The 27,948-nt window shown below is 52.3% G+C and overlaps 1 protein-coding gene and 2 long non-coding RNA genes across 4 annotated transcripts in view; 2 read left to right on the top strand and 1 right to left on the bottom strand.

Moving 5' to 3' along the window:
- Nucleotides 1-11,302, top strand: part of TSHZ3 (teashirt zinc finger homeobox 3) — a 75,030-nt gene extending 63,728 nt beyond the window's left edge. For both annotated transcript variants that reach the window (XM_036122785.2, XM_036122786.2), the window contains one exon: nt 6,458-11,302. In XM_036122785.2, the coding sequence (XP_035978678.2) occupies nt 6,458-9,663 (3,206 nt within the window). In that variant the 3' untranslated portion in view covers nt 9,664-11,302. The remainder of the gene's footprint in view (nt 1-6,457) is intronic.
- A 711-nt stretch (nt 11,303-12,013) lies between these two features.
- Nucleotides 12,014-14,777, bottom strand: LOC118554934 (uncharacterized). The gene is made up of 3 exons (XR_004926724.2): nt 14,534-14,777; nt 14,092-14,224; nt 12,014-13,824 (listed from the first exon to the last, which is right to left on the bottom strand). It is a non-coding gene; the product is annotated as an uncharacterized LOC118554934 (long non-coding RNA).
- Nucleotides 14,778-16,306: 1,529 nt separating this feature from the next.
- On the top strand, nt 16,307-23,884 carry LOC144380337 (uncharacterized). The gene is made up of 2 exons (XR_013444447.1): nt 16,307-16,615; nt 23,529-23,884. It is a non-coding gene; the product is annotated as an uncharacterized LOC144380337 (long non-coding RNA).
- Nucleotides 23,885-27,948: the final 4,064 nt, after the last annotated feature.

Genomic DNA, 27,948 nt, shown 5'->3' with positions numbered 1-27,948 from the left:
CCCCAGGAATGGAGTCAAATCCCCTTGAAACCTGCACTGACTCCCGTGGAGTCACAGCCGAGGGCTTGGGAGTGTTCCATCTAACTTGTCAGAACTCCAGCTTCCTCCAGCATAGACGACGAATCGTTCAGTCCACCTGCCGGGACCTTGGAGAGGGTCAAATGCAATGAATGGGAAAACGGCTCATAGACAAGCTCGTATTAGGCTCGACCATTGGTTTTTACCCTTGACGTTCCAGGGGTACCGGGCTATGGGAGTTTGCAGGGAGCTCTCGTAATTCTGATAGCTTTGGTGTCACATGAACATGCGTCTCTACCCCAGAGTCCCCTTTGGTTCTGCCTGAATGCAGTTCTGCAGTTCATTCACCTGCCCCCAAATATGCCCTTGGCCTTGAGCTATGGAGAGATGGATTGCTGTGTTGCTGCTTTAAGCGCTTGCTTTTCATTGCGGGGAGAGAGAGTGGGGAAGCAGTGGTAGCAGATCTGGAAGAGCTCACCTCTTGGAGAGAAATTTTTTCCGCTGGGCCACTTGGGGAAAACTGAAACACGAGGCCCCCATCCGCCCCTCGCTGGCTTGCTGGCCTCCACTCCCGCGTGTGTCTTTGAGTCTCTGCAGCTGTTAACTTGGTTTGAATGAGAGCCCCCCACCCCCACTACCGGAGCCGGCAGCAAAAGTTTCAGTTTCATTTGTTCAGGAGCGAAGAACCATGATAATGCATTCCTGGAGAGCGATATTTGGGTGTGGGCACCATATGGGTGGCTCCAGGGCAGGGAGACCACCATCAGCCATGCCTCCTTCTCTCTTCCTCACAGTGGGGGCTGTCATCCTGTCTGTCCTTCCCAGAGGCGCCTCCCCCTGTGGTAGTCACACACAGAGGGAACTGGTCCAGGAGGGAATTTGGATCAGACCCCAGCACATCTGCTGTGCTCTGGGACTGGCCGGAGTCTGGATCCATGTAGATGTTTGGGCAGCTATTAGGAGGTTTGAAGAAGTCATCTATGGTGTTCGTTCGTTCGTTCGTTCGTTCATTAATTCATTCACTCATTCTATAGATATATGTTGAGTGGCTACTGCGTGCCAGACAGTAAGGTTGCAGCAGACACTGGGAGGTGGGGGCTGCTGACCACACGAAGCTGACAGTCTATTCGAGCGTCCTGGAACGTCTGGCTATAAGCAGGTGATTCCAGTGGTGTGCCTTGTAGCAAGAAGGGGGAGGATGCTAAGGGAGCGAAAGCTGGGGTCAGAGAAGCCCCCGGACATTACCTCTCACCCGTGGCCTGGGGAGGGGTGCACTGGCTCACCTTACTCTTGTGTGCATCTGCCTTGGGGTGGACGCACACAAGGAGGTAGCAGTGCACGCTGAACAGTGAGAGGCCTCTTGGCACATTCTAGAAGCTGCTGGGCTGGGGAGGAAGCAGGGCCAAGACAGGGGAGGACTTCGGGGTTGCTTTGAGGAATTTGAGCTTTCTTCCAAGCCAGATGGGAAGTCACTGAGGCTGTTTGTTGCAGGTTTGGTGTGGGGGTTAACCTGACTCGCCTGCTGATCAGTAAGGACATAAGGATCGGGTGGCTTCTTCATGGAGAGTAGACGGGAGGGGCTGGAGCGGGGGCTCACTGAGGAGAGGGCGGGTGCTGCTGCCTGCCCGGGGAACAGGAGGACGGGCAGATCCTGTTACAAAGGCTGGTAACAAGCCTCTTGCTGCTGGATTTGACCTCCAACTACTCTCTTTCCAAAGGAGACGGTGAGTACTTGTTGCTCACCTACTACGTGCAAAGCTGGGACAATGTGGACCGGGGTCCTTGCCTTGGAGAATTCAGATAAGAACATATAGAACGTTAAATAGCGGCAAGGAACTCACAGAACTGGTCACAGTGGCCAAGTTCCCTGAGGCTCTGCATGATTCACTGTCAGGTCAGGCTAGTGGATGGTGTCCGCCGTTGGCCCCTTAGGGAGGAGAGGCCCCTGAAGGCCAGTGTGGTGGGGACAGAGACCAGCTTCTCACCCAGCCTACCTGCCCCCCAGTTGATGTCCCACTATCCCCTCTGACTGACTGGAGACACCCAGTTTCCCCTCCCCTCCTTGCCTGACCAGGGCATTAACTGTCCCAGTGTCCGGGAGACCAGGGATTTTGCTCCTTAGTCCGGAGAAGAAAGGACTGAGAAATGCCTCGGCTGAGTGTTCACGAGGAGCCCGTGCTTGGAGGAGTGAGCGTGTTTCTACCTCAGTTTACCCCTTTCTCAGGAAAGCCATAAAGTAAGGAAGGAGACGGGAGGAGCCGACTGATCCAATGCCCTGTCTCACACGGAGGGGGAAACTGAGGCCTAGAGGAAGGAAGCGCCATATAGGGTTCAGCGTGCACCACCGCTCCGGGCGTGCGTGGGTCCTCAGTTCGAATTTGTGGAGTGAATGCACCTTTCCTTCTCTTAACCCCGTGTGCCAGTGCCGTGGGCTCCTCGGCCCCTCCCTCACCACGTTTAGTGACGAGAGTGGCCATGGTACTCTTGGAGGAGTGCCATGATCGCGAGCCGTAGCAGAACAATTCGTGCTCTGGCCTTTCTTTTAATGTGGAGGGAAGGACGGACGGGCAGAATTCCGAGGCTCAGCCTAAGGAGATAGTCCTCCCTGCCGGGTCTGGAAAGGAAGCAGCGGGGTGTGTGTGTGTGTGTATATATATATGTGATGGCGTCCCTGTCATGGCCGTGTGCAAGTGTGCTCACCCGCAGCCTCAGAAACTGTGATGAGGCCAGGGGTGGTGTGTGGGGTGACGCCAGGTCTCCCCAGGACCCAACACCTCTCGGCACCGAAGCTTTTTAATTTTCCTCAGAGCAGGATTCTGTTCCCACCAGGGAGGTTGGCCTTACTTTTCTTTCAATATTAATTTCCTCTTCAGTCATCAGACTGGTGGCATTCTGATCGGGCTGGGTGATTTACAGCGTATTGGAGGGCATCGGGGGGCCGCACGTGGGCAGGAGCTGGTCAGATCGGTGAGGTGCCTGTGGGGGTGCTCCAGACGGTCCATGCACACCCTGCACTGTGCTGAGGCTTCCCCGGGGGGGCCCCGGGCTCCTGGGTGGGAGGTGGCCGGGCAGAGCCACTAGATTTTTCTTTTAGCTGGTGGTCTGCATGCCACAGCGGGCTCGTCTGTGTCTACCATTGACCCCAGCTGCTTCTGGCTGCCGGGCATCCTCCCATAGCTGCTTCAGCCGGTCCATTTCTGGATCGTGGCCTCTTGCAGACTTAATTCCGTGGGAGCCATAATGAGAGCAAAGTGCCCAGAGTGTGGGTTCACTTTGCAGGCTGTGGCTCAAAGGGCCACCTTCACGGGAGAAGGGGCTCTGCTTCCACGGGGCCAGGCTTTTCCTTGAATCTCAGCTGGTGGGACGTAGGCCATGTGGTTTTCTCCTCCCTTCCATGTTCAGAATGGAGGCCCTTGGATGGGTACATTATGCATCTGGGCACCTGGGGCGTCTCTGCAGATGGTGGGCTGTGTCTGGTTAAACCCCTGATCGCCTTGCTCTAGCTCCTCTCCGAGAGAAATGCAGACCCGCCCCGGACACTCTGACCAGCTCATGCTGTGCGTCCCTGGCTAGAGCGACCGGCCGCCCGGGTTTGCCCAGGTCCGAGAGGATTCTCGGGATGCAAGACTTTCCTGCTAACACTGGGGCACTTGCAGGCAAACTGTGACTCTTGGTCCCTCTACGCGCCCCCCCCCCAGCTCCCCTCCCTCCAGAACTGCCAGCCCTGTTGGAGTTTGAGAGCCACCTTCCAGGATGCGCTGCTGGCTGAGGAAGGCTGTCGGGAGAGACGGAGATCTTTCTTTCTTTTTTCTTATCCTATTCCTTTCCCAAGCAAGGCATTCACCTTAGCCACCCTGGCCCGCAGAAGAGCCTCCCCTGGTCAGCATAGTGTTCCAAGTGCACGGCCTCAAACTGGAGGCCCACCCCGGTACCTCATACGTCAGCTGAGCTGAGCGGGGCCCTCTCCTTGGCCCGCTTGTAAAGGGCGTTCTGTGGCCCAAACACCAGCCCCTCGCTTTGCTGTTGGTGTAGCCCTGCGGCGGTGGCCCACACACGTGTGTCCCTGGGGCACCAGCTCCACTTACCTGTTGGGTTGCTACTCTTGTCTCAGCTTAGAATTCTTGGCGCTCAAAGGGGGATTTAGGAATGGGAGAAAATCACACTCGACCAGCATGGAAGAGCAAGGGAAGGAAAATGTCTGTGTGTCTTCCAGGGAATCTTATTTGTTTGAGTCATTTCACTTTTTTTTTTTTCCCCTGGTGTCAAATTGGTGGGAGGCAGGTCTTTAAAACTGTGGAAGTCAATTCTACAAATGAAGCTTCCTTTTCTTTTCTGAGAGTTTGTCTGGGGTTTGGTTTTGTTTGGGTCCGCCAGACGGTTAGCGCTGCAGCCATGCCGGCCACCAAACGCATCAGCCAGGGGCCTTCTGACGCAGGCATATTGAGAAGCTGGCTGGAAGTGGTCCCTTTTTTCCCCTTTGTCTGCCTTAAAATTGCTGCTCACCACAAGGCCGGCCATGCCTGGTTGTTCACCAGGCCAGCCCAACCAGGCAAGGTCCAGTAAGGGGCAACCTAAGTCACTGGATGCAAGGAAGTGAAAAAGAAAAAAGAAAGAAAGAAAAACAACAACACACACACAAAAAAAAACCCACAAAAACTTTATTCCCATTAACACGAGTGTTCGCCTGGCTGTGCGTCTCTGGATGTGCCTGTTCTAGAACCCAGAGCTGCTCAGCCCTGCCCTCCACCTGCTCAGGAAGTGCACACTAGATTTACATCCCCAGTTACACTGCTTCCAGAAAGACAAGATCCCTGTTGGATGCCCATGAAGCTTATGCTGAGCAAATATTGACAAAGTAGTCTAAAGAGCAAACACTTTGACATTTGTAAGGTCCACTGGAAGGTCTTGTATATATTCATACAGCAGGAATGAGCACCGCATACCAATTTTCCTGAACTTGTTCTGACATAATTCTGCATGGATGGTGTGTGTGCAGGTGGCTGAGAAAGGGCTGAGTGTACACATGGAGGACGGGGCCAGGGCTGGGTCGGGGTCTCCTCTCCCATCTGGAACAAACCAGTGCCTATCCCCTGGCAGCAAAACTTACTGTAAGCTTTTATGAGACCTGCTTTTCCAGAAGAAAGAAAGAAAGAAAGAAAAAAAAAAATCCACAGAACCTTGTTTTTAATTTATTGCAATTGATGTACTTTCTTTTTACTTCGTAAAAATTTTATTGATGTTTTCGTACTTTATATTTATTAAAGATTGAGCCTCAAAAATGTAATGAGTAAAAAATGCTTGCTTAATTTAAATTGTGAATCTGTCTGTTAAGAAATGCATTAGGGGTAGGAGAAGCATAAGACATATTAATTGACAGACAGGAACTGCTGTCTCTGAGGTTGATACAAGTAATTTATTACTTTAGAAATGAATGCCACCTCCAGAATGTGCTTCATTAATTTCAAATTTAGTTTTAATTTCAAGCTGTTGCCCCTTGAGAAGAATAAGGTGGCAAATTATGTTTGAAGAGCAGATTTTTTTTTTTTTTTTGCTCCAAAGAAACACCACATTTTAACTATTTAATTTTACAAATACACGTGCCCGTCGACTTTGCGGCGTTTTCCTGAGAGTCGAGAAGATATCCTAGGTAAGCTCAGCACTTAACTAACGCTTTCTTTTTTTCTTTTTTTCCCTTCTTTCATTCGTTCCTTCCTTCGTTCCTTTGTTCCTTCGTTCCTTCCTTCATTCCTTCCTTCGTTCCTTCCTTCCTTCCTTCGTTCCTTCTTTCCTACCTTCCTTCGTTCCTTTGTTCCTTCCTTCCTACCTTCCTTCGTTCCTTCCTTCGTTCCTTCCTTCCTTCCTTCGTTCCTTTGTTCCTTCCTTCCTACCTTCCTTCGTTCCTTCCTTCGTTCGTTCCTTCGTTCCTTCGTTCCTTCCTTCGTTCCTTCCTTCCTGCCTTCCTTCGTTCCTTCGTTCCTTCCTTCATTCCTTCCTTCCTTCCTTTGTTCCTTCATTCCTTCGTTCCTTCCTTCTTTCTTTCCTTCCTTCCTTCCTTCCTTCATTCCTTCCTTCGTTCCTTCCTTCCTTCCTTTGTTCCTTCGTTCATTCCTTCTTTCCTTCTTTCTTTCTTTCCTTCCTTCCTTCCTTCATTCCTTCGTTCCTTCATTCCTTCCTTCATTCCTTCCTTCCTTCCTTTGTTCCTTCATTCCTTCGTTCCTTCCTTCTTTCTTTCCTTCCTTCCTTCCTTCCTTCATTCCTTCCTTCGTTCCTTCCTTCCTTCCTTTGTTCCTTCGTTCATTCCTTCTTTCCTTCTTTCTTTCTTTCCTTCCTTCCTTCCTTCCTTCCTTCCTTCCTTCCTTCCTTCCTCCCTCCCTCTCTTTCTCCCTTTCCCTCCTTGTCCCCGTCTCGGTCCTCCCCGTCCTGCCCGCTCTCACGGCAGCCTATGTTTCCGACGAGCTAAAGGCTGCCGCCCTGGTGGAAGAAGACCTAGACCCCGAGGAGAGCGCGGCAGATGGGGAGCCCTCGGCCAAGTACGTGTGCCCCGAGAAGGAGCTCAGCAAGGCCTGCCCCAGCTACCAGAGCTCCCCGGCGGCCGAGTTCTCCAGCCACGAGATGGACAGCGAGTCCCACCTCAGCGAGACCAGCGACCGCATGGCCGACTTCGAGAGCGGCTCCGTCAAGAACGAGGAGGAGAGCAAGGAGGCGGCGGCCGCCCTGGAGGACACGGCCGTGTCGGACAGCCTGGAGCAGATGAAGGCCGTGTACAACAACTTCCTGTCCAACTCCTACTGGTCCAGCCTGCACGTCAGCCTGCACCCGCCCTCGTCCGAGAAGAACAACGGCGGCGGCAGCAGCAGCAGCAGCACGAGCAGCAGCAGCAGCGGCAGCTTCGACTGGCACCAGAGCGCCGTGGCCAGGACGCTGCAGCAGGTGCCGCAGGGCCGCGCGCTGCCCGAGCCCAGCCTCTTCAGCACCGTGCAGCTGTACCGGCAGAGCAGCAAGCTCTACGGCTCCATCTTCACGGGCGCCAGCAAGTTCCGCTGCAAGGACTGCAGCGCCGCCTACGACACGCTGGTGGAGCTGACCGTGCACATGAACGAGACGGGGCACTACCGCGACGACAACCACGAGACGGACAACAACAACCCCAAGCGCTGGTCCAAGCCCCGCAAGCGCTCCCTGCTGGAGATGGAGGGCAAGGAGGACGCCCAGAAGGTGCTGAAGTGCATGTACTGCGGCCACTCGTTCGAGTCCCTGCAGGACCTGAGTGTGCACATGATCAAAACGAAACACTACCAAAAAGTGCCTCTGAAGGAACCCGTCACGCCCGTGGCAGCCAAAATCCTCCCCGCCGCCGCGCGCAAGAAGGCTTCGCTGGAGCTCGAGCTGCCCAGCTCCCCGGATTCAGCCGGCGGGACCCCCAAGGCCGCGATGGCGGAGACCAACGACGTGCTTCAGAAGAACTCCAACCCCTACATCACGCCCAATAACCGGTACGGCCACCAGAACGGGGCCAGTTACGCCTGGCACTTTGAAGCCCGCAAGTCCCAGATCCTGAAGTGCATGGAGTGCGGCAGCTCCCACGACACGCTGCAGGAGCTCACCGCCCACATGATGGTCACCGGCCACTTCATCAAGGTCACCAACTCGGCCATGAAGAAGGGCAAGCCCCTCATGGAGACGCCCGTCACGCCCACCATCACCACCCTGCTGGACGAGAAGGTGCAGTCCGTGCCCCTGGCCGCCACCACCTTCGCGTCCCCCGCCCACACCCCCGCGAGCGTCTCCCCGAAGCTGAGCGTGGAGGTCAAGAAGGAGGTCGACAAGGAGAAGGCGGCCCCTGACGAGAAGCCCAAGGAGAAGGAGAAGCCCAGCGAGGAAGAGGAGAAGTACGACATCTCTTCCAAGTACCACTACTTGACGGAGAACGACCTCGAGGAGAGCCCCAAGGGGGGCCTGGATATCCTCAAGTCCCTGGAAAACACAGTGACGTCCGCCATCAACAAGGCCCAGAACGGCACCCCCAGCTGGGGGGGCTACCCCAGCATCCACGCCGCCTACCAGCTCCCCAACATGATGAAGCTGTCCCTGGGCTCCTCGGGGAAGAGCACGCCCCTGAAGCCCATGTTTGGCAACAGCGAGATCGGGTCTCCCACGAAAAACCCGACCCTGGTCTCCCCGCCCAGCAGCCAGACCTCGCCCATGCCCAAGACCAACTTTCACGCCATGGAGGAGCTGGTGAAGAAAGTCACGGAGAAAGTGGCCAAAGTGGAGGAGAAGCTGAAGGAGCCGGAGGGCAAGCTGTCTCCGCCCAAGCGGGCCACCCCGTCCCCGTGCAGCAGCGACATCAGTGAGCCCGTCAAGATGGAGGCATCCAGCGACGGGGGCTTCAAGAGCCAAGAGGGCAGCCCCAGCCCCCAGCGGGATGGGTGCAAGGAGGGGAGCCCCCCGGCCGAGCCGGTGGAGAACGGCAAGGAGCTGGTGAAGCCCATGAGCAGCGGCCTCAATAGTAGCACGGCCATCATCACTGACCACCCGCCCGAACAGCCTTTCGTGAACCCTCTGAGCGCCCTCCAGTCGGTCATGAACATTCACCTGGGCAAGGCCGCCAAGCCCTCCCTGCCTGCCCTCGACCCCATGAGCATGCTTTTCAAGATGAGCAATAGCCTGGCCGAGAAGGCGGCCGTGGCCACGCCGCCGCCCCTGCAGTCCAAGAAGGCGGACCACCTCGACCGCTATTTCTACCACGTCAACAACGACCAGCCCATCGACTTGACGAAAGGGAAGAGTGACAAGGGCTGCTCTTTGGGTTCAGTGCTTTTGTCACCCACGTCCACGTCCCCAGCAACCTCCTCATCCACCATGACAACGGCGAAGACATCTGCCGTCGTATCATTCATGTCAAACTCGCCGTTACGCGAGAACGCTTTGTCAGATATATCCGATATGCTGAAGAACTTGACAGAGAGCCACACGTCAAAGTCCTCCACTCCTTCCAGCATCTCCGAGAAGTCTGACATTGACGGGGCCACGCTGGAGGAGGCCGAGGAGGCGACGCCCGCGCAGAAAAGGAAGGGCCGCCAGTCAAACTGGAACCCCCAGCACCTGCTGATCCTCCAGGCCCAGTTTGCCGCCAGCCTCCGGCAGACCTCCGAGGGGAAGTACATCATGTCAGACCTGAGCCCCCAGGAACGCATGCACATCTCGAGGTTCACCGGGCTCTCCATGACCACCATCAGCCACTGGCTGGCCAACGTGAAGTACCAGCTGCGAAGGACAGGTGGAACAAAGTTCCTCAAAAACTTGGACACCGGCCACCCCGTGTTCTTTTGCAATGACTGTGCGTCACAAATCAGGACTCCTTCCACGTACATCAGTCACCTCGAGTCACACCTGGGCTTCCGGCTACGGGACTTGTCCAAACTGTCCACCGAACAGATTAATAATCAGATAGCACAAACCAAGTCGCCCTCAGAAAAGTTGGTGACGTCCTCCCCCGAGGAGGACCTGGGGACCTCCTACCAGTGCAAACTTTGCAATCGGACCTTTGCGAGCAAGCATGCGGTTAAACTTCACCTTAGCAAAACACACGGGAAGTCCCCAGAAGACCACCTTCTCTACGTTTCTGAGTTAGAGAAGCAGTAGCATTCGCTTTCGATTAAAATGACTGTAATTTGCTTTGAGGGAAACTGTTGCAGGCACCTTAAGGCCCCTCTCTGTCTTGTTCTTGGCACATGTTCTTATTTTAACTGCGGAGAATCACTCTGGGCTGGACTGTTTTGTAGAACTGTACAGTGTTTAATAGAGGTGCATAATCAGCTGTTGTTACTGGTAAAATATGAAGGTTAAAACGCAGTGGTTAAGTGTTTGGAACTTTGTGTAAATGGGATTTAGTTGTGAGCATCCCCCCGATGCTTCAAGCTGCATGCATTAACAGACAGTTTAATTAAGCATTTATAACGAAATCGGGCACACTTTTTCCACGCGGCTCGAGTGCGCTGGCATTTCTCACCCTTTCATCTTTAGCCCTCTGAGTACTTTGAAGCACTTTTGCATTAATTTGGTTAAAAAATAAAATAAAATAATAATAATGTATGAAGCTCTGTTTTTTAAACTCCTTACCAGCTTAGTTAAAATTAATAATATGAACCTCCATTTATGCAGGTCTGCAGGGGTATGACACGCCTTGAAATTTAAAAGAATATTATTTTCACATTGAAACATAGATGTATATATTGTATAGATTTCAGACTCTCTTATGAAAAATGTGATTGTGGTTTAAATGACCTTTTTTCCTGCATTTATAGCAACAGTGTTTTATGTACCTGCCATGCTCCGGGCATAAGCCGTGCCTATGTATAGTGTATATTTCTTTTTTCTTTTCTTTTCTTTTTTTTTTTTTTTTTTTTTAAGGTCTATGGGTTTGTTTGTTTATTTTTTTTTTACATGCAAACATTGTAAATTATACAGAAGATCCACAGATAGCATTTATAAAGTATACAGAAACATTATCTGAAAGCAAAGTATGATTGTTTGTTTTGCTATACAGTACATCTATATTGATAGAGGTTCATGTTTAAATTATACATATTTATTAGCATCATATTATCATTTGTTTTGAGCAGTCTGAATACATGAGGCCAGGAAACAGACATCCATGGCGGGCATCATAACTATTTTGCACATGATTTTTAAAGGTATTTATTAGAAGTCAAAGAACGCGCAAAATAAACTCAGTGCTCAAAGGGTTAAGTCTATTTGAAAAGGAAAAAAAAAAAAAAGAGCAACAGCAACAAAAAGAAGTCGTACTGTATCTCCTAAGCATTGATAAAGCCTTTAAAATGTTTGTACTGTAATACTTTGCTTAAAAGTCATGAGGCATTCTGTGATACAACCTCTTTCACTTATTTATAAGCCCTCTTGGTTGCTATTCCATACTGTAGGATGCCTTTTTATTTCGATTGGTAACTTTCTGTTTTGTTCTTCCTAATTATTCTCCCAAGATCCCACACTGCAGCTTTATCTTTAGGCTTATGAAAGGTAACCCGTGGTTACCGGCTCTCCAAGTGATTCTGTTCTTCTCCATTTTTGGCAGTTAATTTGCAGAAGTAACTGACAGCTGACACCATATGAGAACCTATGTATAAAATATTGGCATGTAAACAGCACAGACACTGTAACATACTCTGTGCCCTGTTTTGTTGTTGACAATGAACCACCATTATGTGACTCTTCATATAACCCTTTTTTCTACGGCAGCATTAAAATTGTCTTTTTGCTATAATTTTGTGTTGCGTTCACAATTCTGTCTGAAATGTGCTACGACTAACGAGCACATTAAAATTAAATTGTATGCGATCTGTTTATGACTGAGTCGGTTGCTGTGTCTGCCAGGTGCTGGCAGTCGGAAGCTGCCCGTAAATCAGGGGAGTTTTAGTGAACTTTGGCGTCTGGAGAGCAGGGAGCCCCCTTTTCAGAGCCTGCGTGGACAGAATTTTCCCTGAGAAGAGAACGTTAGAGAAAGGAAGACTTTCGCGTGAGGTTGGCTTCTCTCTGCGAAGGTGGTGTTAGAAACTTATTCGGGAGCGGAGCTTCGGGTCAGACCCCTGGCGACCCGCGCGCTTGGGGGCCAGGGGTTTGGTCTCCCTCCGGGACGTGCGTGAGGAGTCAGGGCCCTGAGCCCTGCAGGAGGCAGGTGTGGGGAAGACTCAGACTCGGTGCAGGGCGGTTCCTTCCTGTGGATTCGGGCTTTTCACGGAGCAGGAAACAGAGCCACGCCGGGAAGGTGGACTCTGGGACCAGAACTTGCTCTCTGCTGTGCCCAGATAAGGAGGTGCAGGGTGGCGGTGGGGAGTCGGGGGTGGGGGTGGGACTGAACCCATACACGGGAGGAGTGGGGAGAGCATTTATATGATAATCACAAGCTTTTATTAGCCCTGGCAAATCATGCCAACAAAACGCTGGGAACATCATGTAAAATTGTAAAATACCTTTATTACTACATTCAAACTACTCTCGCAGTTATGCAGAATCAGAGCTCCTAACCTAGAATTATACAAATGAGAGATGTATTACATCCACGTAATACATAAAACACCTCAACTTAAAAAAAAAAATACTCTTTTATTAAAAATTTAAATTAAACCCTTTCAGAGATGTTCGGCAACACGCCTACGTTTCTTCCCGTTTCATCCCTGCCCCTTTTGTCAAGATGAATCCCAAATTTCTGTCTGCTCTACTTTTCTCTCGGCAATCCATGTCTCTGCGAGTTTTTAGAGAGACCCTCACTAGAGTTTCAGACGGGTTTTTGGCAAATCGGGAGCACCGTGCTGGCTCTGCTCGTGCCTGGTGATCTAGCCACACAATTGCGCTGCGTCTGCAGGGGGGCGCAGCGGGCTTTCCCTTCTGGGCGGCGGGCCTGGCTCCTTCCCCGGCTCCTCCGCGGGCCTGGTCCCTCTCTGAGTAGTGGTGTGCCCCGTGGGCCTTTACCTGGGAGGAGTGTGGCACACAATGCATTCCTCCCGGGGGCGGGGTGGGGGACCAGCTCCCCCTGGAACCCGGCTCAGGGGACAGCACCCTCCCTCCCATGCCTCCCGCATCTTCACATCCTGGAGCCCAGATTTCCGCTCTTGAATTTTTCACAGGTTAAATATAGCATCGGTTTATTAGAATCCAAAGTCCTGCGTCTAACAGATTAAACTGACAACACTTCCATCACCACCAGGCCCATGTGGCTTGAAGGGAGATAGGATTTGTGCAAGTGAGGGTGCCCGCCCCCCCCACTTTACAGTTTGGGAGAAGAACCCAATACTCTGCCCATCTCTTCCTCACCCCACCCCAGGATTATCTTCAGGCCTTTTCACTTTGGGTGTGGAAGTGAGGGTTTAGAGCCAAGGTGGGTACCAGGTGATCTCGCCCGTTGGGCACCTGGAGCTTGGCACCTGAAAAGGATGCTCGCAGGAACAGGGCCCAGGAATTAGTGTTACCTCGGGAAGAAACACAGTCAGCCGGGGAGTTGAAGGCCCTAGTCATGAACACAAACCTAATTTGGCCTAGGGACAGTCCCCCAGACCGTGCGTCCTGGGAGGAGGTGAGTACGACTGGCTAGGGCCTCACCCCATTTGGAAACGTACGGCCATTTACTCTGGAGGTCACCGCAGCCTCTCGTGGCCAGAGAGTGGGCCACTGCCCGGAAGAGCCTTCCATTCCCAGCCCAGAATGACCCCAATCGTCTGGAGATAAAACGGGCAGATCTAAAGCGGCATGCTGAATCTCCTGTAGTTGTGCGCTGATTCTCCTGAGGTTGGTGCTGGTAGAGAATGCGAGTATGGGAAGGGATGGGGCCTCCCAGTCAGGTCTTTAAATGGGCCCTGGGAGGAGGAGGGACGGTGCCAAGTGAGGGAGGCTTTAATCACAGGTGTGTCGGTGACCCCGACCTCACCCCGCCCAAGCCCAGGCTTGCTGCAGTCCTACTGTATATCTTCCAGCCATCACATTTACACAGTATCTTAAAATAACATTTGTGATAAATGTGCAATTTAACTAATTTATGGTGCTATGATGTGCTCAGGGCTACATGCAAGATGAAAATCTTAAATGGAGCTTGAACAGCTCACTTCACAACAAGAAATCAATATGCCACATCTTAGCTATTCGCTGCAGTCAACATTTAGCAAAAATATCAGTGATGTATCTTTAAGTTTTAGGCAGCAAGAATTCTATAATTAACCAAAATCGTACATAGTTAGAGAGGGTTGGTTATGATGAGGACCCAGATCTCCCTGGCATCTCCGTTCTATTTTCATTCTGCAAAAGGAAAAAAAAAAAAAAAAAAAATATATATATATATATATATATATTGATAGCCACCAAAGAGGCGCCTCTCCCCAGGGTGTTCTGCTCAGGTGGAAGTGTGAACCTCCCCAGCAGAATTCAGGGCTGTGGTCCTGATTCCTTTTCTCAAGTTCAGACCACTCCAGCTAGGTCGACTTCCCTGCCCCCAACCCCTGACCACCGACCGTGCCGCAAGGCCTGGTGACCAAAAAATACTGCAGAGGAGAGGGGCCCTATTACCTATTCCCAGTGCTGGGGAGAGCTGAGCACCTTCTTGAGAGCAGAACCCTGACAGTGGAGAAGGACAGGAGCTGATGGGAAGCAAGGCTGCATTTTGCAAATCCGGTGTTAAAACTGTTGTCTCCAGAGATTTCTAAGTCATCGAATAGGAAAGAAAGAAAAAAAAAATTAAATGATTTTATTTTTTCAAATTCATCTGTGAAGTTCTTTTGAAATTGGAAAATTGCAATGGCATTTTATTCTGTTGACTATTTAGCACAAAAACAATACGCTTTGTATTATAGGAAGCAATCATAAAAATGAAAACACACGAACCCCAGCGCCACTCTTTAATAATAAATACTTTAACTTTAAAATGATAGCTATTATCCTTTTAGCTAATGGAGAAATTACCATTTTTACTCTGCCAGATAGTTATTCTTTTGGTAATAGAAACACTAACCTTTTTTCTCCCTAGGGATTTATTAGTAAGCACGTGTAATCTTTGGCAAAAGGAAACCTGAAAATGCATTTCCCGTGGGACCCCGTGCCAGTCGATGCCTTTCAGCCTGCAGCTGACCTCCGGAGCCACGGAAAAGGTACTCGTGCCTGTGTGCCCACGCAATTCCAGGGCGCGCTGGCCTTTGCAAAATATGCTATAGTTAGCTTCGGGAACAATCTCACTCCTTTGGGGAAGGCTTCAGCTCTGTCTCTCAGCATAAAGCTTCTGGGAAAAAAAGCTCCTTTCCGACAAGCCCCACCTTCGCGTGCGTGGTGTGGCAACGTTGTGGCAGCCGAGGGCCGGACCCCCGTGTCAGTGCGAAGGAGCGGTCCACCACAGGGTTTTGTTTCCAGGGACGTGCTTGATTTTCCTCGCACTCCATTGGGTTTCTCCAAGCCGGAGGGAGATGCTGCTGGACTTAGAGGCACCATTTTTCTCTCCCCGAGGATTTGCCAGGAGGCCATCCCCAGGACGATTTAAAAGGCAAGCAAACCCTGTCCCGGGTGGGCTTTGGCAGTTCATCCCAAAGCACCTTTGATTTGGGACCGTGTTCCCTGCGCTGCCAAGACAACGGATGGGCCAAATTGTGAGTCCGTGGCCTGACGGTCCGTGATGTCTGGACAGACAGATGGTGACTCGGTCAGGCCACAGCTTTGGACATCAGGAGTGATCTGAAGCAAAGTTAGCGGCTTCTTGAGGCTCCGCATTCGGGGCTCCGGGCCCTACCCCTGGTCCAAAGAGCCAGGTGTTTTCAAAATTAAATCCCAATGATAGAAGATCAGAGGAACTGCTTCTCCACCACCTTTATATAATGTCATGCACTAATATATCCTTAATAAATCATTCCTGATGATAATGATGATAAGCAAGGTGACCTCTTTCCAGAGATTAACGTCCACAATTAGCTACTCAGGAGTTAGGATACACTGTTATTTACTGTCTAACTCGTGCTGTGCAATACGGGGGCCACCAGCCCTACTCAAATTTAAGTTGAATACAATGAAAAGCTGAGTTCTTCGGTCATACCAGCCACATTCCAAGCACTCAGTAGCCACATGTGGCTAGTGGTTACACTTTGGGGTGGGGGCAGCCCAGATACGGAACGCTCCCGTCCTCACAGAGAGTTGGTTTGGACAGTGCTGTTTTTCCCAAGTAGGAAAGAGCTCATGGCTTGAAGGTGAAAGTGTGCCTCCAGTCCTGGGTATTTCTAAGAATCCTTCCTTTGCCAATATGGGCACAGGCAACATTCTCACGTGCTAATATCTCTGATCAAAGCCAAGGACACACATAATTAACCTTGAGCATAAAATTATAAACAGAAGTGCAGGCATCAGTGTATGAAGTTGCTGATCATTCCCCCTGCTGTGGATATTATCTGGGCTGCAAACTCCGAAGCCCAGAGATCTGATGGACGTGGCCGTGACCTTGCTCTGCCCTTAGCTGGCGAACAATCCCGCAGTCCTTGCGCTGCTCTCTTTGCCCAAGTGGACTTATATCCTTCTCTGGGGCTTGGGGACTCAGACATGGCTGGGAGGCTGGCCCGGCTCCTAGCCCCCACACCTGAGGACCCCGAGTCCCGTGACCCCACCGGGAACCCAGCTCCTCTGCTGTAGTCCCAGGTAGCCGCAGCGGGGGTGGGGGAGCGGGGGTCCATCCTGCTCTCTCTTTAAAATTTAAAATATATAAATAAGACTTAGGAAACGACTTTTTAAATTTAGGGGGGGTTACATTTTAAAAATTATTGCGTTTCAACATCTCACTTCCATTACTTTTTTTTTTTTTTTTTCCCCACCGCAGGATTCCAGGGACACATTTACGACCGTCATAATTGTGAGTTAGAGATCTCCCAGGCCAAGTGAAATGAAATTACGAGAAACTGAAATCTGTTTTAATTGGAGCATTTATGGAAAAAAGAAGTCAGACTGGCTGCCTTTTTCCTTTATGTGGCTCCCCGGTTCAGGACGATACCTGGGTCCGGAAGCCAGCGCCGGCCAAACAGTGACAGAGCGGGGAGGAAGAGAGAGAGAGAAGAGAGAGAATGAGGTAGGTGTGTCAGGAAGGAGTCATTTTCTTAGCTTAAAAAAAAAAAAAATGGAGGTACAGTCTCGGGAGTTCCGCCTCAGTGACCATGAAACCGAGTCGGCAAAAGCTGAAGGACCCGGCTCCTGAAAGCCTCATCAGGGCTTGTCATCGCTCTAATGAATATCATTTAAATTGCTTTGTATATTGGTGGAGTTTGGATGTCGATTTAATTTGTGCATGTGTTTGAGTTCTTCTGCTTGGCTAGGCTAACAGAGAAGCAGCCGCCTAATGAAAACTGAGTTGGTGACAGTGTGATGTGCTCCAACCCAGTCAAATGGGTTTGAAGGGCTGCAGTGACAGCCCTCAGAAGGAAGTCGATGTGGCCGGGGGGAGAGAAGGGAGGCTTGCCCGCTGGCGAGGGGACCCGCGAGGCGGCGGCCGAGGCGGCGTGGCTGGGCTGGGGACGCATGTGGCGGGGTCCTCGCCCAGCCCGGCCCGTCCGCAGCCCTTGGCCCCCTCCCCGGGGAAGGCCGAGCCCCAGGACCGAGGTGCTGTGCCTGTCCAACCGAGGTCCACGCGGCTGTCCCCTCTCCGTGGTGAAGTGGCACGTGGATGCAGTTGCTGGGATTGGCCACCTCCTGAGCCAGGGATGTGGCTCGAGGCCCCCAGCTGAGATAAGAGGGCGTCCTCCTGTTTGGACACCCCCAAAGAAGCAAAGACCTTCTCCCACGTGGTTTTCACCCTCGCCATCCGGGGAGGGAGGCCGGCTGGGGGGTTGCTGTGGGAACTATGTGTAAGGTGCCGCCTTCCCCGGGCACACTGTCACTCTCAGGAAAGTCAGCCAGGCTCCTGTTTGCAGAAACACTAGAAAGGCAGGCTGAGCATAAACCCAGTCGCCTGCTTCCCCCCCACTCAATCCCTTACCGCCAAAGGGGCTGTGGTTCTGGAAGGAGTTTGACCTGGGGCTGGTGCGTTTCAGTCAGGGACTGCGTGTCTGGACTCAGGGGCCTGCAGCTTCATCACGGGCTGCCCGACACCCCAGATTCTCCCGGGGCGGGGGGGTAACTGAGCCACGGGGTGGGCCCAGGCCTGAGGGGTGGGGAAGGGGAGGACGAGCATATGAAAGCAGCCCCCTCCTCTGCCTTCTCTGCACTCCTCGAGGGCTGACCATTGAACAGATGGAACCTGCCTTCAAATGCTTTCTCCAGCTTCTTATTATAGCCTTCTCAGAGGTTGTCAATATTCACGTGATCAACAAGGCCGCACATAACCTGGAAAAAATGATCACAAACGACAATGTGCTTGGGGGGCGGGGCTGCTTTCTCTGCTCTCTAGACTCCCTCCAGCCCCACCCCTGCAGGAATCTGATCCAGGGGTGGGGGTGGGGGTCCCTCAAGGCTGTACAAGAGATGGACCCGTTCCCCTAAATAGACTCAAGGCGGAGATGTGAAGCGTCCACTGGAAAGCTAGCCCCTCTCTCTACTGTGGAGAGACAGGGCTAGGACAGAGTGGGGCAGGGGAAAGACAGGGGGCCTGGGGCAAGGGCTCCCTGAAGGCTCTGGGAGCAGATGGCGGAGGGTGTCCAGACCTCCAGAGAGTCCTAACTACCCAGTCTGTGTAAGGGACTTTGGCACCACGGCCCATTTAGTAGTAGGGGTTGGTTTTCCTAAACATGGGGACCCATTTGTCTTGAAAGAAGGTCTGAGGAGCTTCTGTGTGCCTGAGACATGAGGTGGGGGCACTGGTAAGGCCTCCTTGGACCCTGCACAATTCCCAGTGGGGCTGAGCCTTCACCTCCCCAGGTGATCAGAGGGCAGCCCCCCCGCCCTGGGCCAGCACCAGGAGCGAGGGAAAAAACGCCTAAGGCCCACGCTGGACTTGAGTGAGTTTGGAGCCAAGCTGGAGAAAGCAGACAAAACAGTAGTGACAAATAAATGTCAGACGTCCAAGTAAGAATGAAGATGGGCAGCAAACAAAGTGGGATTACAAGGCTCAGTCCCTGAAACATGAGGTGCCCTGGCAGGGAGCCTGTCTTTGGCGAGGCAGGCCTGGGCTGGACCTTGAGGGTCAGATAAGATTGGAGATGGCAGGGAGAGGAGAGCATGGGAGGCTACGGCCCCTCTTTGTGAGAAACCACCGGAAGGCTGGTGGCTTGGCTGCCTTCTGGCTACGCCTAGAGATGTTGAGGCCAATGGCCTTAGCCTGTCACCTCCTGAGAAGCACCCACTGGATCACCTGCAATTAAGCACTACTGGGCCCATCGATGTTTTCTTTATCCATTCCAGTGTTTCTCACGTGGGGGTCTTTCTAGGATTTCTTCCACAGTTTCTCGACCACACAGGGCTTGCAAAGTGCTTATGGGCACATCTATTCATTGGCTTAATGACAGGTCCGTGAGCTCCCTGAAGTCCACGCACGGGCCTTGGTGGTGGGTCCCTCCTGCTACCTTCCGGAACTTGTAACGCACGGGGCGCCCCTTCCTTCCCAGGCTTGGGGGTCAGGAGTGCTTGTCGAGATGCTGTCGGCAAGAATCGGTTCAGGATCTCAAGCGAAGAAAGGAAGTGTGGCCCAGGTACATGAAGTCCGAGCAGAGTGGCGTCAGCAACTGCTGGACAGAGGTGCTTCAGAGATATCCCAGGAGGCTCTCCCTCCCTGTCTCTCTGTTTCTCTGTCTCTATCTCTGTTTTTCTCTCCCTCTCTGTCTGTCTCTATCTCTGTCTCTCCCCCCCCCCCGTTTCCCTCCGTTTCTCCCTCTCTCTCTCTCACTCTCTCTTTCTACCTCTCTCTCTCTGTCTGTCTCTCTCTCCCTGTCTCCCCCCACCCCTCTGTCTCAGCTTCATGCTCGGGCAGTTTTCCCTTCAAGGTATGACCTGCTCATAGGTTCTGCTCAGCGACCTTGAGGGGAAGGAGCTTCCTGTCACCATGGTGGGAGCCAGCACTTTGGGTGGCCAGGATTGGGTCCTTCCTAGACAACAACTGTGATTCTGCTCAGCATGGTGGGGGGGAGGGTGTCAAAGGTTCACCTCAACTTGGTTCCAGGCCCAAAGCTGCAGTCCTTCCTCTGTTGCAAGGTCAGGTTCAAGCCGTACACTTAGGGTTCAAGTTTGGGATGCAGATGGCTCTGTCTACAGGTTGGTAGATGTTTCTCTTTGTATCTTGAGTAATGTCTAGAGCCTCAGCTTTGCCAAGGGGGTGGTGAGCTCCAGTGAGGTTCTCAGATTCTTCAGGAGGTGGCTCCTCTAAATAAAGGATCTCAATTTTCCAGGGGGCAGTGGGGATAAGCCTGGTGAGAAGACAAGCTATGGGATTTCCACTGGCCCCTAGGGGCAGCTTCTCCTGGTAGCGGGCACAAGGCGGGGTGGCAGCGTCTCATCTTCCTTGGGCTGGAAGGGCCCCTGGACACGGCTAACCTTGGGAAGCTCTGGGCTGCTCTCTTCTTAAGGTACCGCTGGAGGCCCGGCGCCCTGCGGAGAGGGGGGCTTCTTTGCCCAAAGGCTTTTTGTCCTTTCTGTTGCACTTCCTAGACCCTGATATGGCTGCGGACCAGAATTTACTAGAAAGTAAATTCTAGAAAGCTGGAATCTCTGGTACCTAAACTGAACACAGAATGTTTAGCTGGCACAGGTTGTCAAATGTGGCCTATGGACTGAGTATGACCTGCGGATTGCCTGGTGTGAGCCACACTTAAACACAAAACAAACCAAACTTTAATTTGTTGCCAAATTTTGAAAACTGGGAGATTTTAGACAGATCTCTAGAGGCCACATTCCTCTGTGACAGCACGTGGCTGCCCATTTCAGGGGGAGCATCAGCTCTCAGGTTGGTCCCCATCTCCACCTATTTGTCTGGTAGGCCAGGCTCCTCGGGAAGTGGAGGCTGAGACCAGAATTTGAGTGGAGGCCGGTCCTTTGACAGGTGATCCCAGAAAGCACAGGTGGAAGCCAGGGGGTGGGGGGCAGGGGGTGGTGAGACAGGAAAGGAGAGAAGCCAGTTCCAGATGCATTAAGGAGCAGGCTGCCCGCGGGGTCAATGGGACTTGAGCACGCTGCAAAGCTCTGTAGGATTGTGCCAGGAAATCCAGAGTGGTCGCATCTGAGGGTCAGGCAGATGGGGGTTCTTGCCTCCCGTCTGAACCTGGCTGAGCACTGCTCCCGGGGCATGGAAGACGGTGCTCCCATCGGCTTAGAGACCCAGGGTCTTGCAGTAGGAAGCCCTTGGCAGGTACAGAGGAGGGGCGGAGGGAGTATGGACGGCACCTGCCGCCTGGCTGCGCCAGCGCCCGCGTTCCCGTCTGGCCCCTGCACTCCTGCACGCATTAGCCTGGGGGGCTGTTCGGCTCAGTGGGAGGGCTCCCGATGAGCCGGGGGAGTGACTCGGCCAAGATAACACTCCATGTCAGCCGCAGAGCAGCTTCTAGAGCTCAGGCCGTCCCCTTCCCCCGGGCTGTTTCCACTACCCAGTGCTAGTTATTCCAGGGAGACTGGAGCCCTGGATGCCTCACTCATCCGTTTTATTTTATTTAGTTATTTAATTATTTACTTATTTATGTGTTTATTACCCATCTAGTTCCAGAGATAACTTAGGGCTTCTGTACAGCTCATTAATTGCCTCATTGCTGGCTAGAAACAGTGAGATTGGCTGAGAGGGGAGGGAAGTACAACGAGTGGGGGGACCCGCAGGAACCGTGAGACGCGGGAACCTGGCGAGCCGCTGCAGAGCCCCGCCGCAGAGCCCCGCCGCCTCCTGGGCCGCACAGAATGACATCCCGCCGGAAATGGCTCTGCACAGGAAGTCCCGCCCACAGGAAGTCCCACCCCCGGCCCGGGGCACACCTTGCGTGGACCAGCAGGATGGGTCACCCCAGCAGCTGGCCGTTTATGCCTTTCTGGCTCCTCACGCTCGCTGCTGGGGGTAGCAGTGGGCAGTGGGTGGCAAGGTTGTGCATGCCAAGAGGGGAGGGACTCCTCTCTCAGCCTCAGACGTCTTCCATCCTGCCCTCCCCACCCACCCCCGCCATTTCTTTGTGTGAGCAGATGTGTCCTTCCTCCGCAGAAATGCCCTGTCATAAAGTTAGTGTCAGAATCCACATGGATTATAATAGAATCCAGGTGGGCACAACTGCCGTTGAGAACATGGAGGTGAATTTTCAGCCCCTGTCCCCCCAGGAGGGCTGATGGGGGCAGAGAAGGTGCTGAGCCATGGCTGGGTGCAGGGGCTGGGACCCCAAAGGTCCTTGTAGGGAATGACCTCACATCACCCTTCCCAGTGCCACCCGCCCTGCCCCATTTACTCGCCCAAGAAAGACATCATGCCAACACTGCAATCAATTAGCCCTGAGGAGTGGATAAAGGGGGTCGGGAAATTAATTTCATTTGGGTTTTCTCTCCTGAGGCCCTGCCTGGCAGCCAGCTCTCCCAACACCCACATGTCCCAACTGCTCTGTCCATCAGCTCTTGTCCAACTTAACTATTCATTTTATGTATTTTAATTTGGGCAGAACATTTATTTGGCTTAAATTTCCTTTTCAGGGGTTGGAATGTGCCTTCCACACACAGGCAGAGATGATCTGCTCGAATTTCGTCAGAAGGAGTTTAGTTTACAAAGATAGTAACTGAGCTATTAAAACCAACAACCCCTTTTAAAGCAAACAGACCATTAAAATATAGGAACAGTTTATGGCATAAATAAAATGGAGGATATAGATTATTTAAAGATAAGATTTTCAAGAAACAGGGATAAAAAAACATTTAAATAATTTCTCCATGATGTATATTTTTTTTTTACAAAGTGAACTTCAAAATGCAAATGCAAATTAAAAAAAAAAAAAAGCACAGAAAGACATTAAAAATCCATCTTCTTAGTAAAGGCATACAAAAAAGGCTTGACTTTTCCTTCTAGATCTGTAGATGATTTCAGAGGGGCGGGGTGCAGGGAACTACTTGAATTCATAAATGGCAGGATTTACCCAGCTTGGGAAGCCACATTGTGGAAAAAGAAGCAAGACATTTGCTTCTAGATCATTCTCTCGAGCAGGCTGACAGATACAATAATTCCGTCCATTAGTCCGATCCATTGTCTTCCTTCGGCACAGAAGTACTGTACCGCGGAGGTAGATTTCCACTGCTATGCGTATTTTAAGGGTTATTTGGCAACACGAGTAAAGCTAAAAGTAGCCTCTTAATCTAATTAATTGACATTTCTGAATCTTGCTTTCACAACAACACATGGTTTCATGTTCTGGGTTTTAGCACTTGTCAAGCTTTTTTGGAGAATGTTTTGGTCAGAATGACAAGATAATTTGTGGCTGAGGCTCCAAGCTAGAGAAGTGTTTAAGGCTATAATGATTTATTATCATCACAGAATAACAAAATTTACCAAGTGTTTCATCAGAATTTTTGAAATAAGTTTGCCACCATAGGAGAAGCAGCCGGGTGGGGGGTGGGCTGCGTCTGGAGACGGGGAGGGCTCAGGCTTCAATATACAAACCCAGCCATGACTGATTCCTTAAAATTTCTCTCTATTCGATTTATCTCGGCGCGTTCCTTGAGAGAGAAACCCCAGAGCATTTTAGGAGGACGAGGGGTGGTAGAAGGAGAACAGAGAGAAAAATCAGACCTCTCCCCCGGGCTCTGCAAGCAGGAAACCCGAGTCCCCGACTCCACTCGTAACATATATGTGGCTACAGCCAGCGATGAATTTCTACATTTTGGCACCGGTCAGAGTGAAAGTAGTCGCACTATCTATAGAAACTTTGAGATGGAGAACACTTGGAGTATGCTACTGAAAATGCAAGAAACACATTTTTGAAAGGATGAAATAATATCACTGAGTGACAGTAAATTAACATGCTGACATTTGCAGACTTTCAGAGCATTGCCATAAAAAGAAGTAATACAACATGACTAATTTGGACTTCTTCTTTCTTCCTTCCTAGGGAGAGACAGCCCTGCCCCTCCACGGCCACCCTGCAGGCTGTGCTTCACCGGCACTTCCTCCTCTTTCCCAGGAAACACTTCGGACTTACCGTTCCCCCGCGCTCCGACGCCGTTGCCTCTCGGAGCCTCCGTGGAGAAGGAAAGCTTGACTTCTGTGCTCAGAAGATGCTCTCTTGAATGTCAGACAGATGTTGGGTGGCTGGCGGAGGGCATGCACTTCTGGCCACTTTGTGACAGCCTGCACACCGCCCGCCCCCCCCAACCAGGCAGTGCCAAGGCTGGGGGAGTCCTGGCACACGGAAAGCACCCACTAAACATTGGCTTAATTAATGAAAAAATGCATGGGGTGAATTGATTCCCCAGCTCACTGTCTCCTCAGTGGGGGCTCTCACAGCCAGCCTCTCAAAAGGCCATTCCTTCCCTGGAGCAATATACTCCTTTGTTCTAAGAGCTGTGTTTCCCAGGTGAGCGCCACACCCCGCACAGCAAAATAGACAGCGGGTCCGCATTCTCACCCAGCACGGTGCCTGGTCCACAGGAGAGGCTCCGCAAACGTGTGTTCTCCCTCTTTTAATGAGACAGAGGCTCATTTTCCTCCTGGAAGAAGGGCTACCTGGAAATGAATGCACGTTTCTACAAACTGCTGCACTGGGCTGCCCGGAGATGAACACGTGCTGGGAGGACGCACCCAGAGGCCAGCTGGGTGCTGAGGCTGAGTTCTGAGCTTCGGGTTCAGCTACAGACCCCGAATGCAGACCTACCCACGGATGGGGAGGGGGCAGCCAATGGCTGGACCTTTATGTCGTGTTGTCTGACTGCCTGTACGTAGTTGACGTCCAAGAGAAACCATTGCAAGAGATGAATCGGACATGGACGAGGCTGGTGAGTGTGACCGTGACCCAGACAGGGGCTCAGCCTGGGGAGGACAAGAGAGGAACCCAGGCTTGGTGGGGTGGGGGAGGGGAGGAGTTGCTGGGTCTCAGAACTGGGCATGAGCGCCTGGGGCAAAGAGCAGGGGGCCCCAGCCCCCGAGCTCTGCTCCTGAAAGAATGCAGAGGCTGGTGAGCCTGGTCTGCAGGGGGCAAAAGTCTGTGCTCTCAACATTTAGAACTGGGAAATGAGCACAGGCCAGGGCAGATGATATGCCAAAAACCCATACCTTCCATGCTGTTCTAATTATTAAAAATCAGATCAGAGAGTCATCCCCTCTTCTCCCCCAACCGGCCCCAATCTGGCTGACTGGGCCTGTTTCAGTCCCAAGGGAGACCTGAGTTCTGGGCCTCGCCCGAGGGTTCTCCCAACGCCTGAGACAGAACACCGAGCCTGGTCCTGGCTATCTGATGATTTGAAGGGGTCTGGTGGGCTTGGTAGGAGACACATGAAGCATCACAGATGTGCTCCCTTCCGTCTCCCTGCCTAAGTTCCCAGCTTCTAGTGCAAACACTGACCAGTCCTGTCCCCACCCAGTGTCCTGAGTTGCAAGAACGAGGTTCTGGAGAACATGTTCTCCTGGTTTTCTTCCTTATCCTGAGCAAAAACCGAGTGAGCTCAGAAGCCATGGGCAGGCACGCTCCCGACCCTGGCAGGTACCCTCGGCGTCCCCCTCGCCCTCCTACGGACCTAGGGGCCACAGCCCCACGTGTCCAGCAGGAAGCGGCCATTTCCAGCCGTGTGAGGTGAGCCCCTGCCAGACCCCGCCAGACCCCGCCAGGACTGCATGCGAGAGTGCGGGCATGCGGACAGACCGTTACGAGCTAACATAAGTTGAGACTAACCTTTCAGCAGAACAGTTTGAGTTAAAATAAAGGGATTGAAAAAGAGTACAATGACCAAAAAAATCTATAAAAATGCAATTGCGCTAATATAATTTTATCACTTATTTAAAAATTTAGTCGACCCAAAAGACTACCAAGTGTGAAATTAAGGAACAGCTCCTCTACTTTTATGGAAATCACTCTTCCTCACTTGTCTAATAGCCTGATTTTGTCAGATCATTTATTTCCATGGTTTTAAAATGAGCTTGACAGACAGAATTTTATAACACCACTTTACTGCAAATAAGAACATCATTTTCGCTTATTAAAACTGAAGCTTAGAGAAAGCATTAAAATTAACAGTTCACTCTGCTTTAACCTTTTGAATACTGCCGTGACTTTACACGGAAGACCGTGCGTAAGGGAGGCCGTCGGTCCCAGGGTAGCTGCCGGAGGTGGGACGGGGCAGGGAGCTGAGTTCTGCAGGGAGCCCAGTTCTGCAGGGACTCGCAGAGGACACCCACCCGCCTGGAAATGGCCGTGACGGTGCCCAGAGGAATCCCCTGCCGGGTGATGAGCCCTGGCCACGGGAAGCCCAGCGCAAGACACCCCCCCCCCCCCCGGGGACACTAGAGGGGCCGCTTGTTTTAATGTGTGGCTAGGGGCCTGCTTTTCTGCCCGGGAGACTAAACGGATGGAAGGCTAGGCTGAGTCTCATACATTGGTCCTTCCTGCCTTTATTCCGAAAATACCGCCGAGCATCTTCCATGTGCCGGGCACGGTTCTAGGCACGTGAGATGCCTCCTGGGTTAGACCGAGTCCCTGTCCTTGGGGGACTTAACATGTCACTGGGGGAGACCAACCCTAATCCAATAAGCTGATAAATATATAATCTCTTGCCTGGGAGGGTGATGCCAGCCACAGAGGAAACCGAAGTGGAACAGAGACAGACATATAATGTTTGCTGAACTGAAGCGATCGCTTTCTGTCTCAGGACTCTGGGCAGACATTTGCAAGGTGGCCGGTCCTGGCCAGCACGAGAGGCTGTCGTCCATTTCTGGTGCCCTGGGGGTGAGGGCTGGGACAAGGGCATTATTGGACAGAACATTTGGAATCTGCATTTCTGTGCCTGAGAACTTTGTCCAAAACCCCAGAGAGCTACTGTTTCCCGATCTCTGGCCCAAATGCCAGGGAATTAACATCCCTGGATGCGGCTCCCAGCCAGTGACTGACAGGAAGTGGTGTGGCAATGTCCCTACTCCTCACTGCTGAGAAGGACAAGTCTGAGATGTGTCTTCCCGAGTCTTCCCATGGGATCAGGCTCCCGGTATACCCACTTTGTTGGTTGCCCCCATTAACGCACCCATGACTGCGTGCATTCCCTCCCCGAAACCTGACCTGTCTTCCCTGCACCTTCAAGTCAGCTACTTGCCCTAAATCCTTGGCCCAGAGTCTGGGACATCTAGTCCAAGGCAAAGGCCCATGGCACACAGCTGGGACTGTCGGCTCTTGCTTTTCTCTGAACCGCGGATGGTAGCACCTTGCACGCGCTGCTTCGAGCTCTCTGCCCCAGCACACACTCCAGCCATCCTGTAGGACCGCTCCGCACAGGCACTGACCAGGTCCTCCTGGGAGCAGCCTGACCAGGACTTACCCCGGGCCCCTTGCTTCCTGCCCTGATGTATCTGGATGCAGCTGCTTGTGACCCCACAGAACTTGCTTGGCACTCGGTCCCCAACAGTCTTGCTCTGAGGCATGTTAGCTGCTCGTAGGGCCACTCTGACCGTCATGGGATGGATCTCCCATCGCCCACAGCACTGGCCAATTGGATTATGCACCTGTAAGTGCCTCTGCCTTTTCTGCTCCCCAGTCCTTCAGCTCTGCTCCCAGGGTAATGTTCCCACAGGAAGTACTCACATACGCAACATGGCCTCAGGTCTGCCTTCAGAGGTACCCTGGCTAAGGCACCAAAGGGGGTGAGCACCACTCAGTGCATGCCGGCTAGGTTTGCCGAGCCAGCTATCCCGTGTCTGGGCTTGGCTTCATAGCACGCAGCCCCTCCAGTACCTTTTACTTCTTCCCAGCTGCCCTGAATACCCCGTGCCTTTGGATACCTCTGTGCCTTGGCTTGTACCCCTTCCTCTGCTCAGTGTCCTTCCTCCCGAGGGCACGCCTGTCTGCAGTCCATCTGCATGTCGGGGTCTGGGTAGCCACCTTGGGCTCTCCTACTAGTGCTTCCTGAAACCGTTGACCCCTGCCCTCCCTGGAGCACTCCCCACACCAAAGGCCACGTGCCTTCCCTCCCAGCAGACTCAGCTGACACGGCAGTCAACATGTGTTTACTGAGCCTCCGCCCTGTGTCCTGCACTGAGCTGGGGGCTCTGGGCGGGACCGTTGGCTGGAGCAGGGCCACAGTCCAGTGGGAGGTTACCTCCAGCTTACGCCGCAGCACCTCGGGGCTGTCGTGGTGCTGAGAGGGCAGAAGACTGCAGGCAACTCTGGGCCAGGGAAGCCTCTGTCCCTTAGGTAGTGTTACTTCCTCTGAATGGGAGCTGTCTCTATCCTGGGGACCTTCTCTGTGCCTGGCACATAGGAGATAATCAAGAAATGGTGAATGAATGGAGAATGAAGGAATGTCTAGTTAAAGAAAAAAAAAAAAAAAAGA

The sequence above is a fragment of the Halichoerus grypus genome, chromosome 15 (genome assembly GCF_964656455.1).
Source record: "Halichoerus grypus chromosome 15, mHalGry1.hap1.1, whole genome shotgun sequence".
In the NCBI taxonomy this organism is placed as follows: domain Eukaryota; kingdom Metazoa; phylum Chordata; class Mammalia; order Carnivora; family Phocidae; genus Halichoerus; species Halichoerus grypus.
The sequence above is the reverse complement of the archived record's forward strand: the minus strand, read 5'-3'. Positions and strand labels throughout refer to the sequence as shown.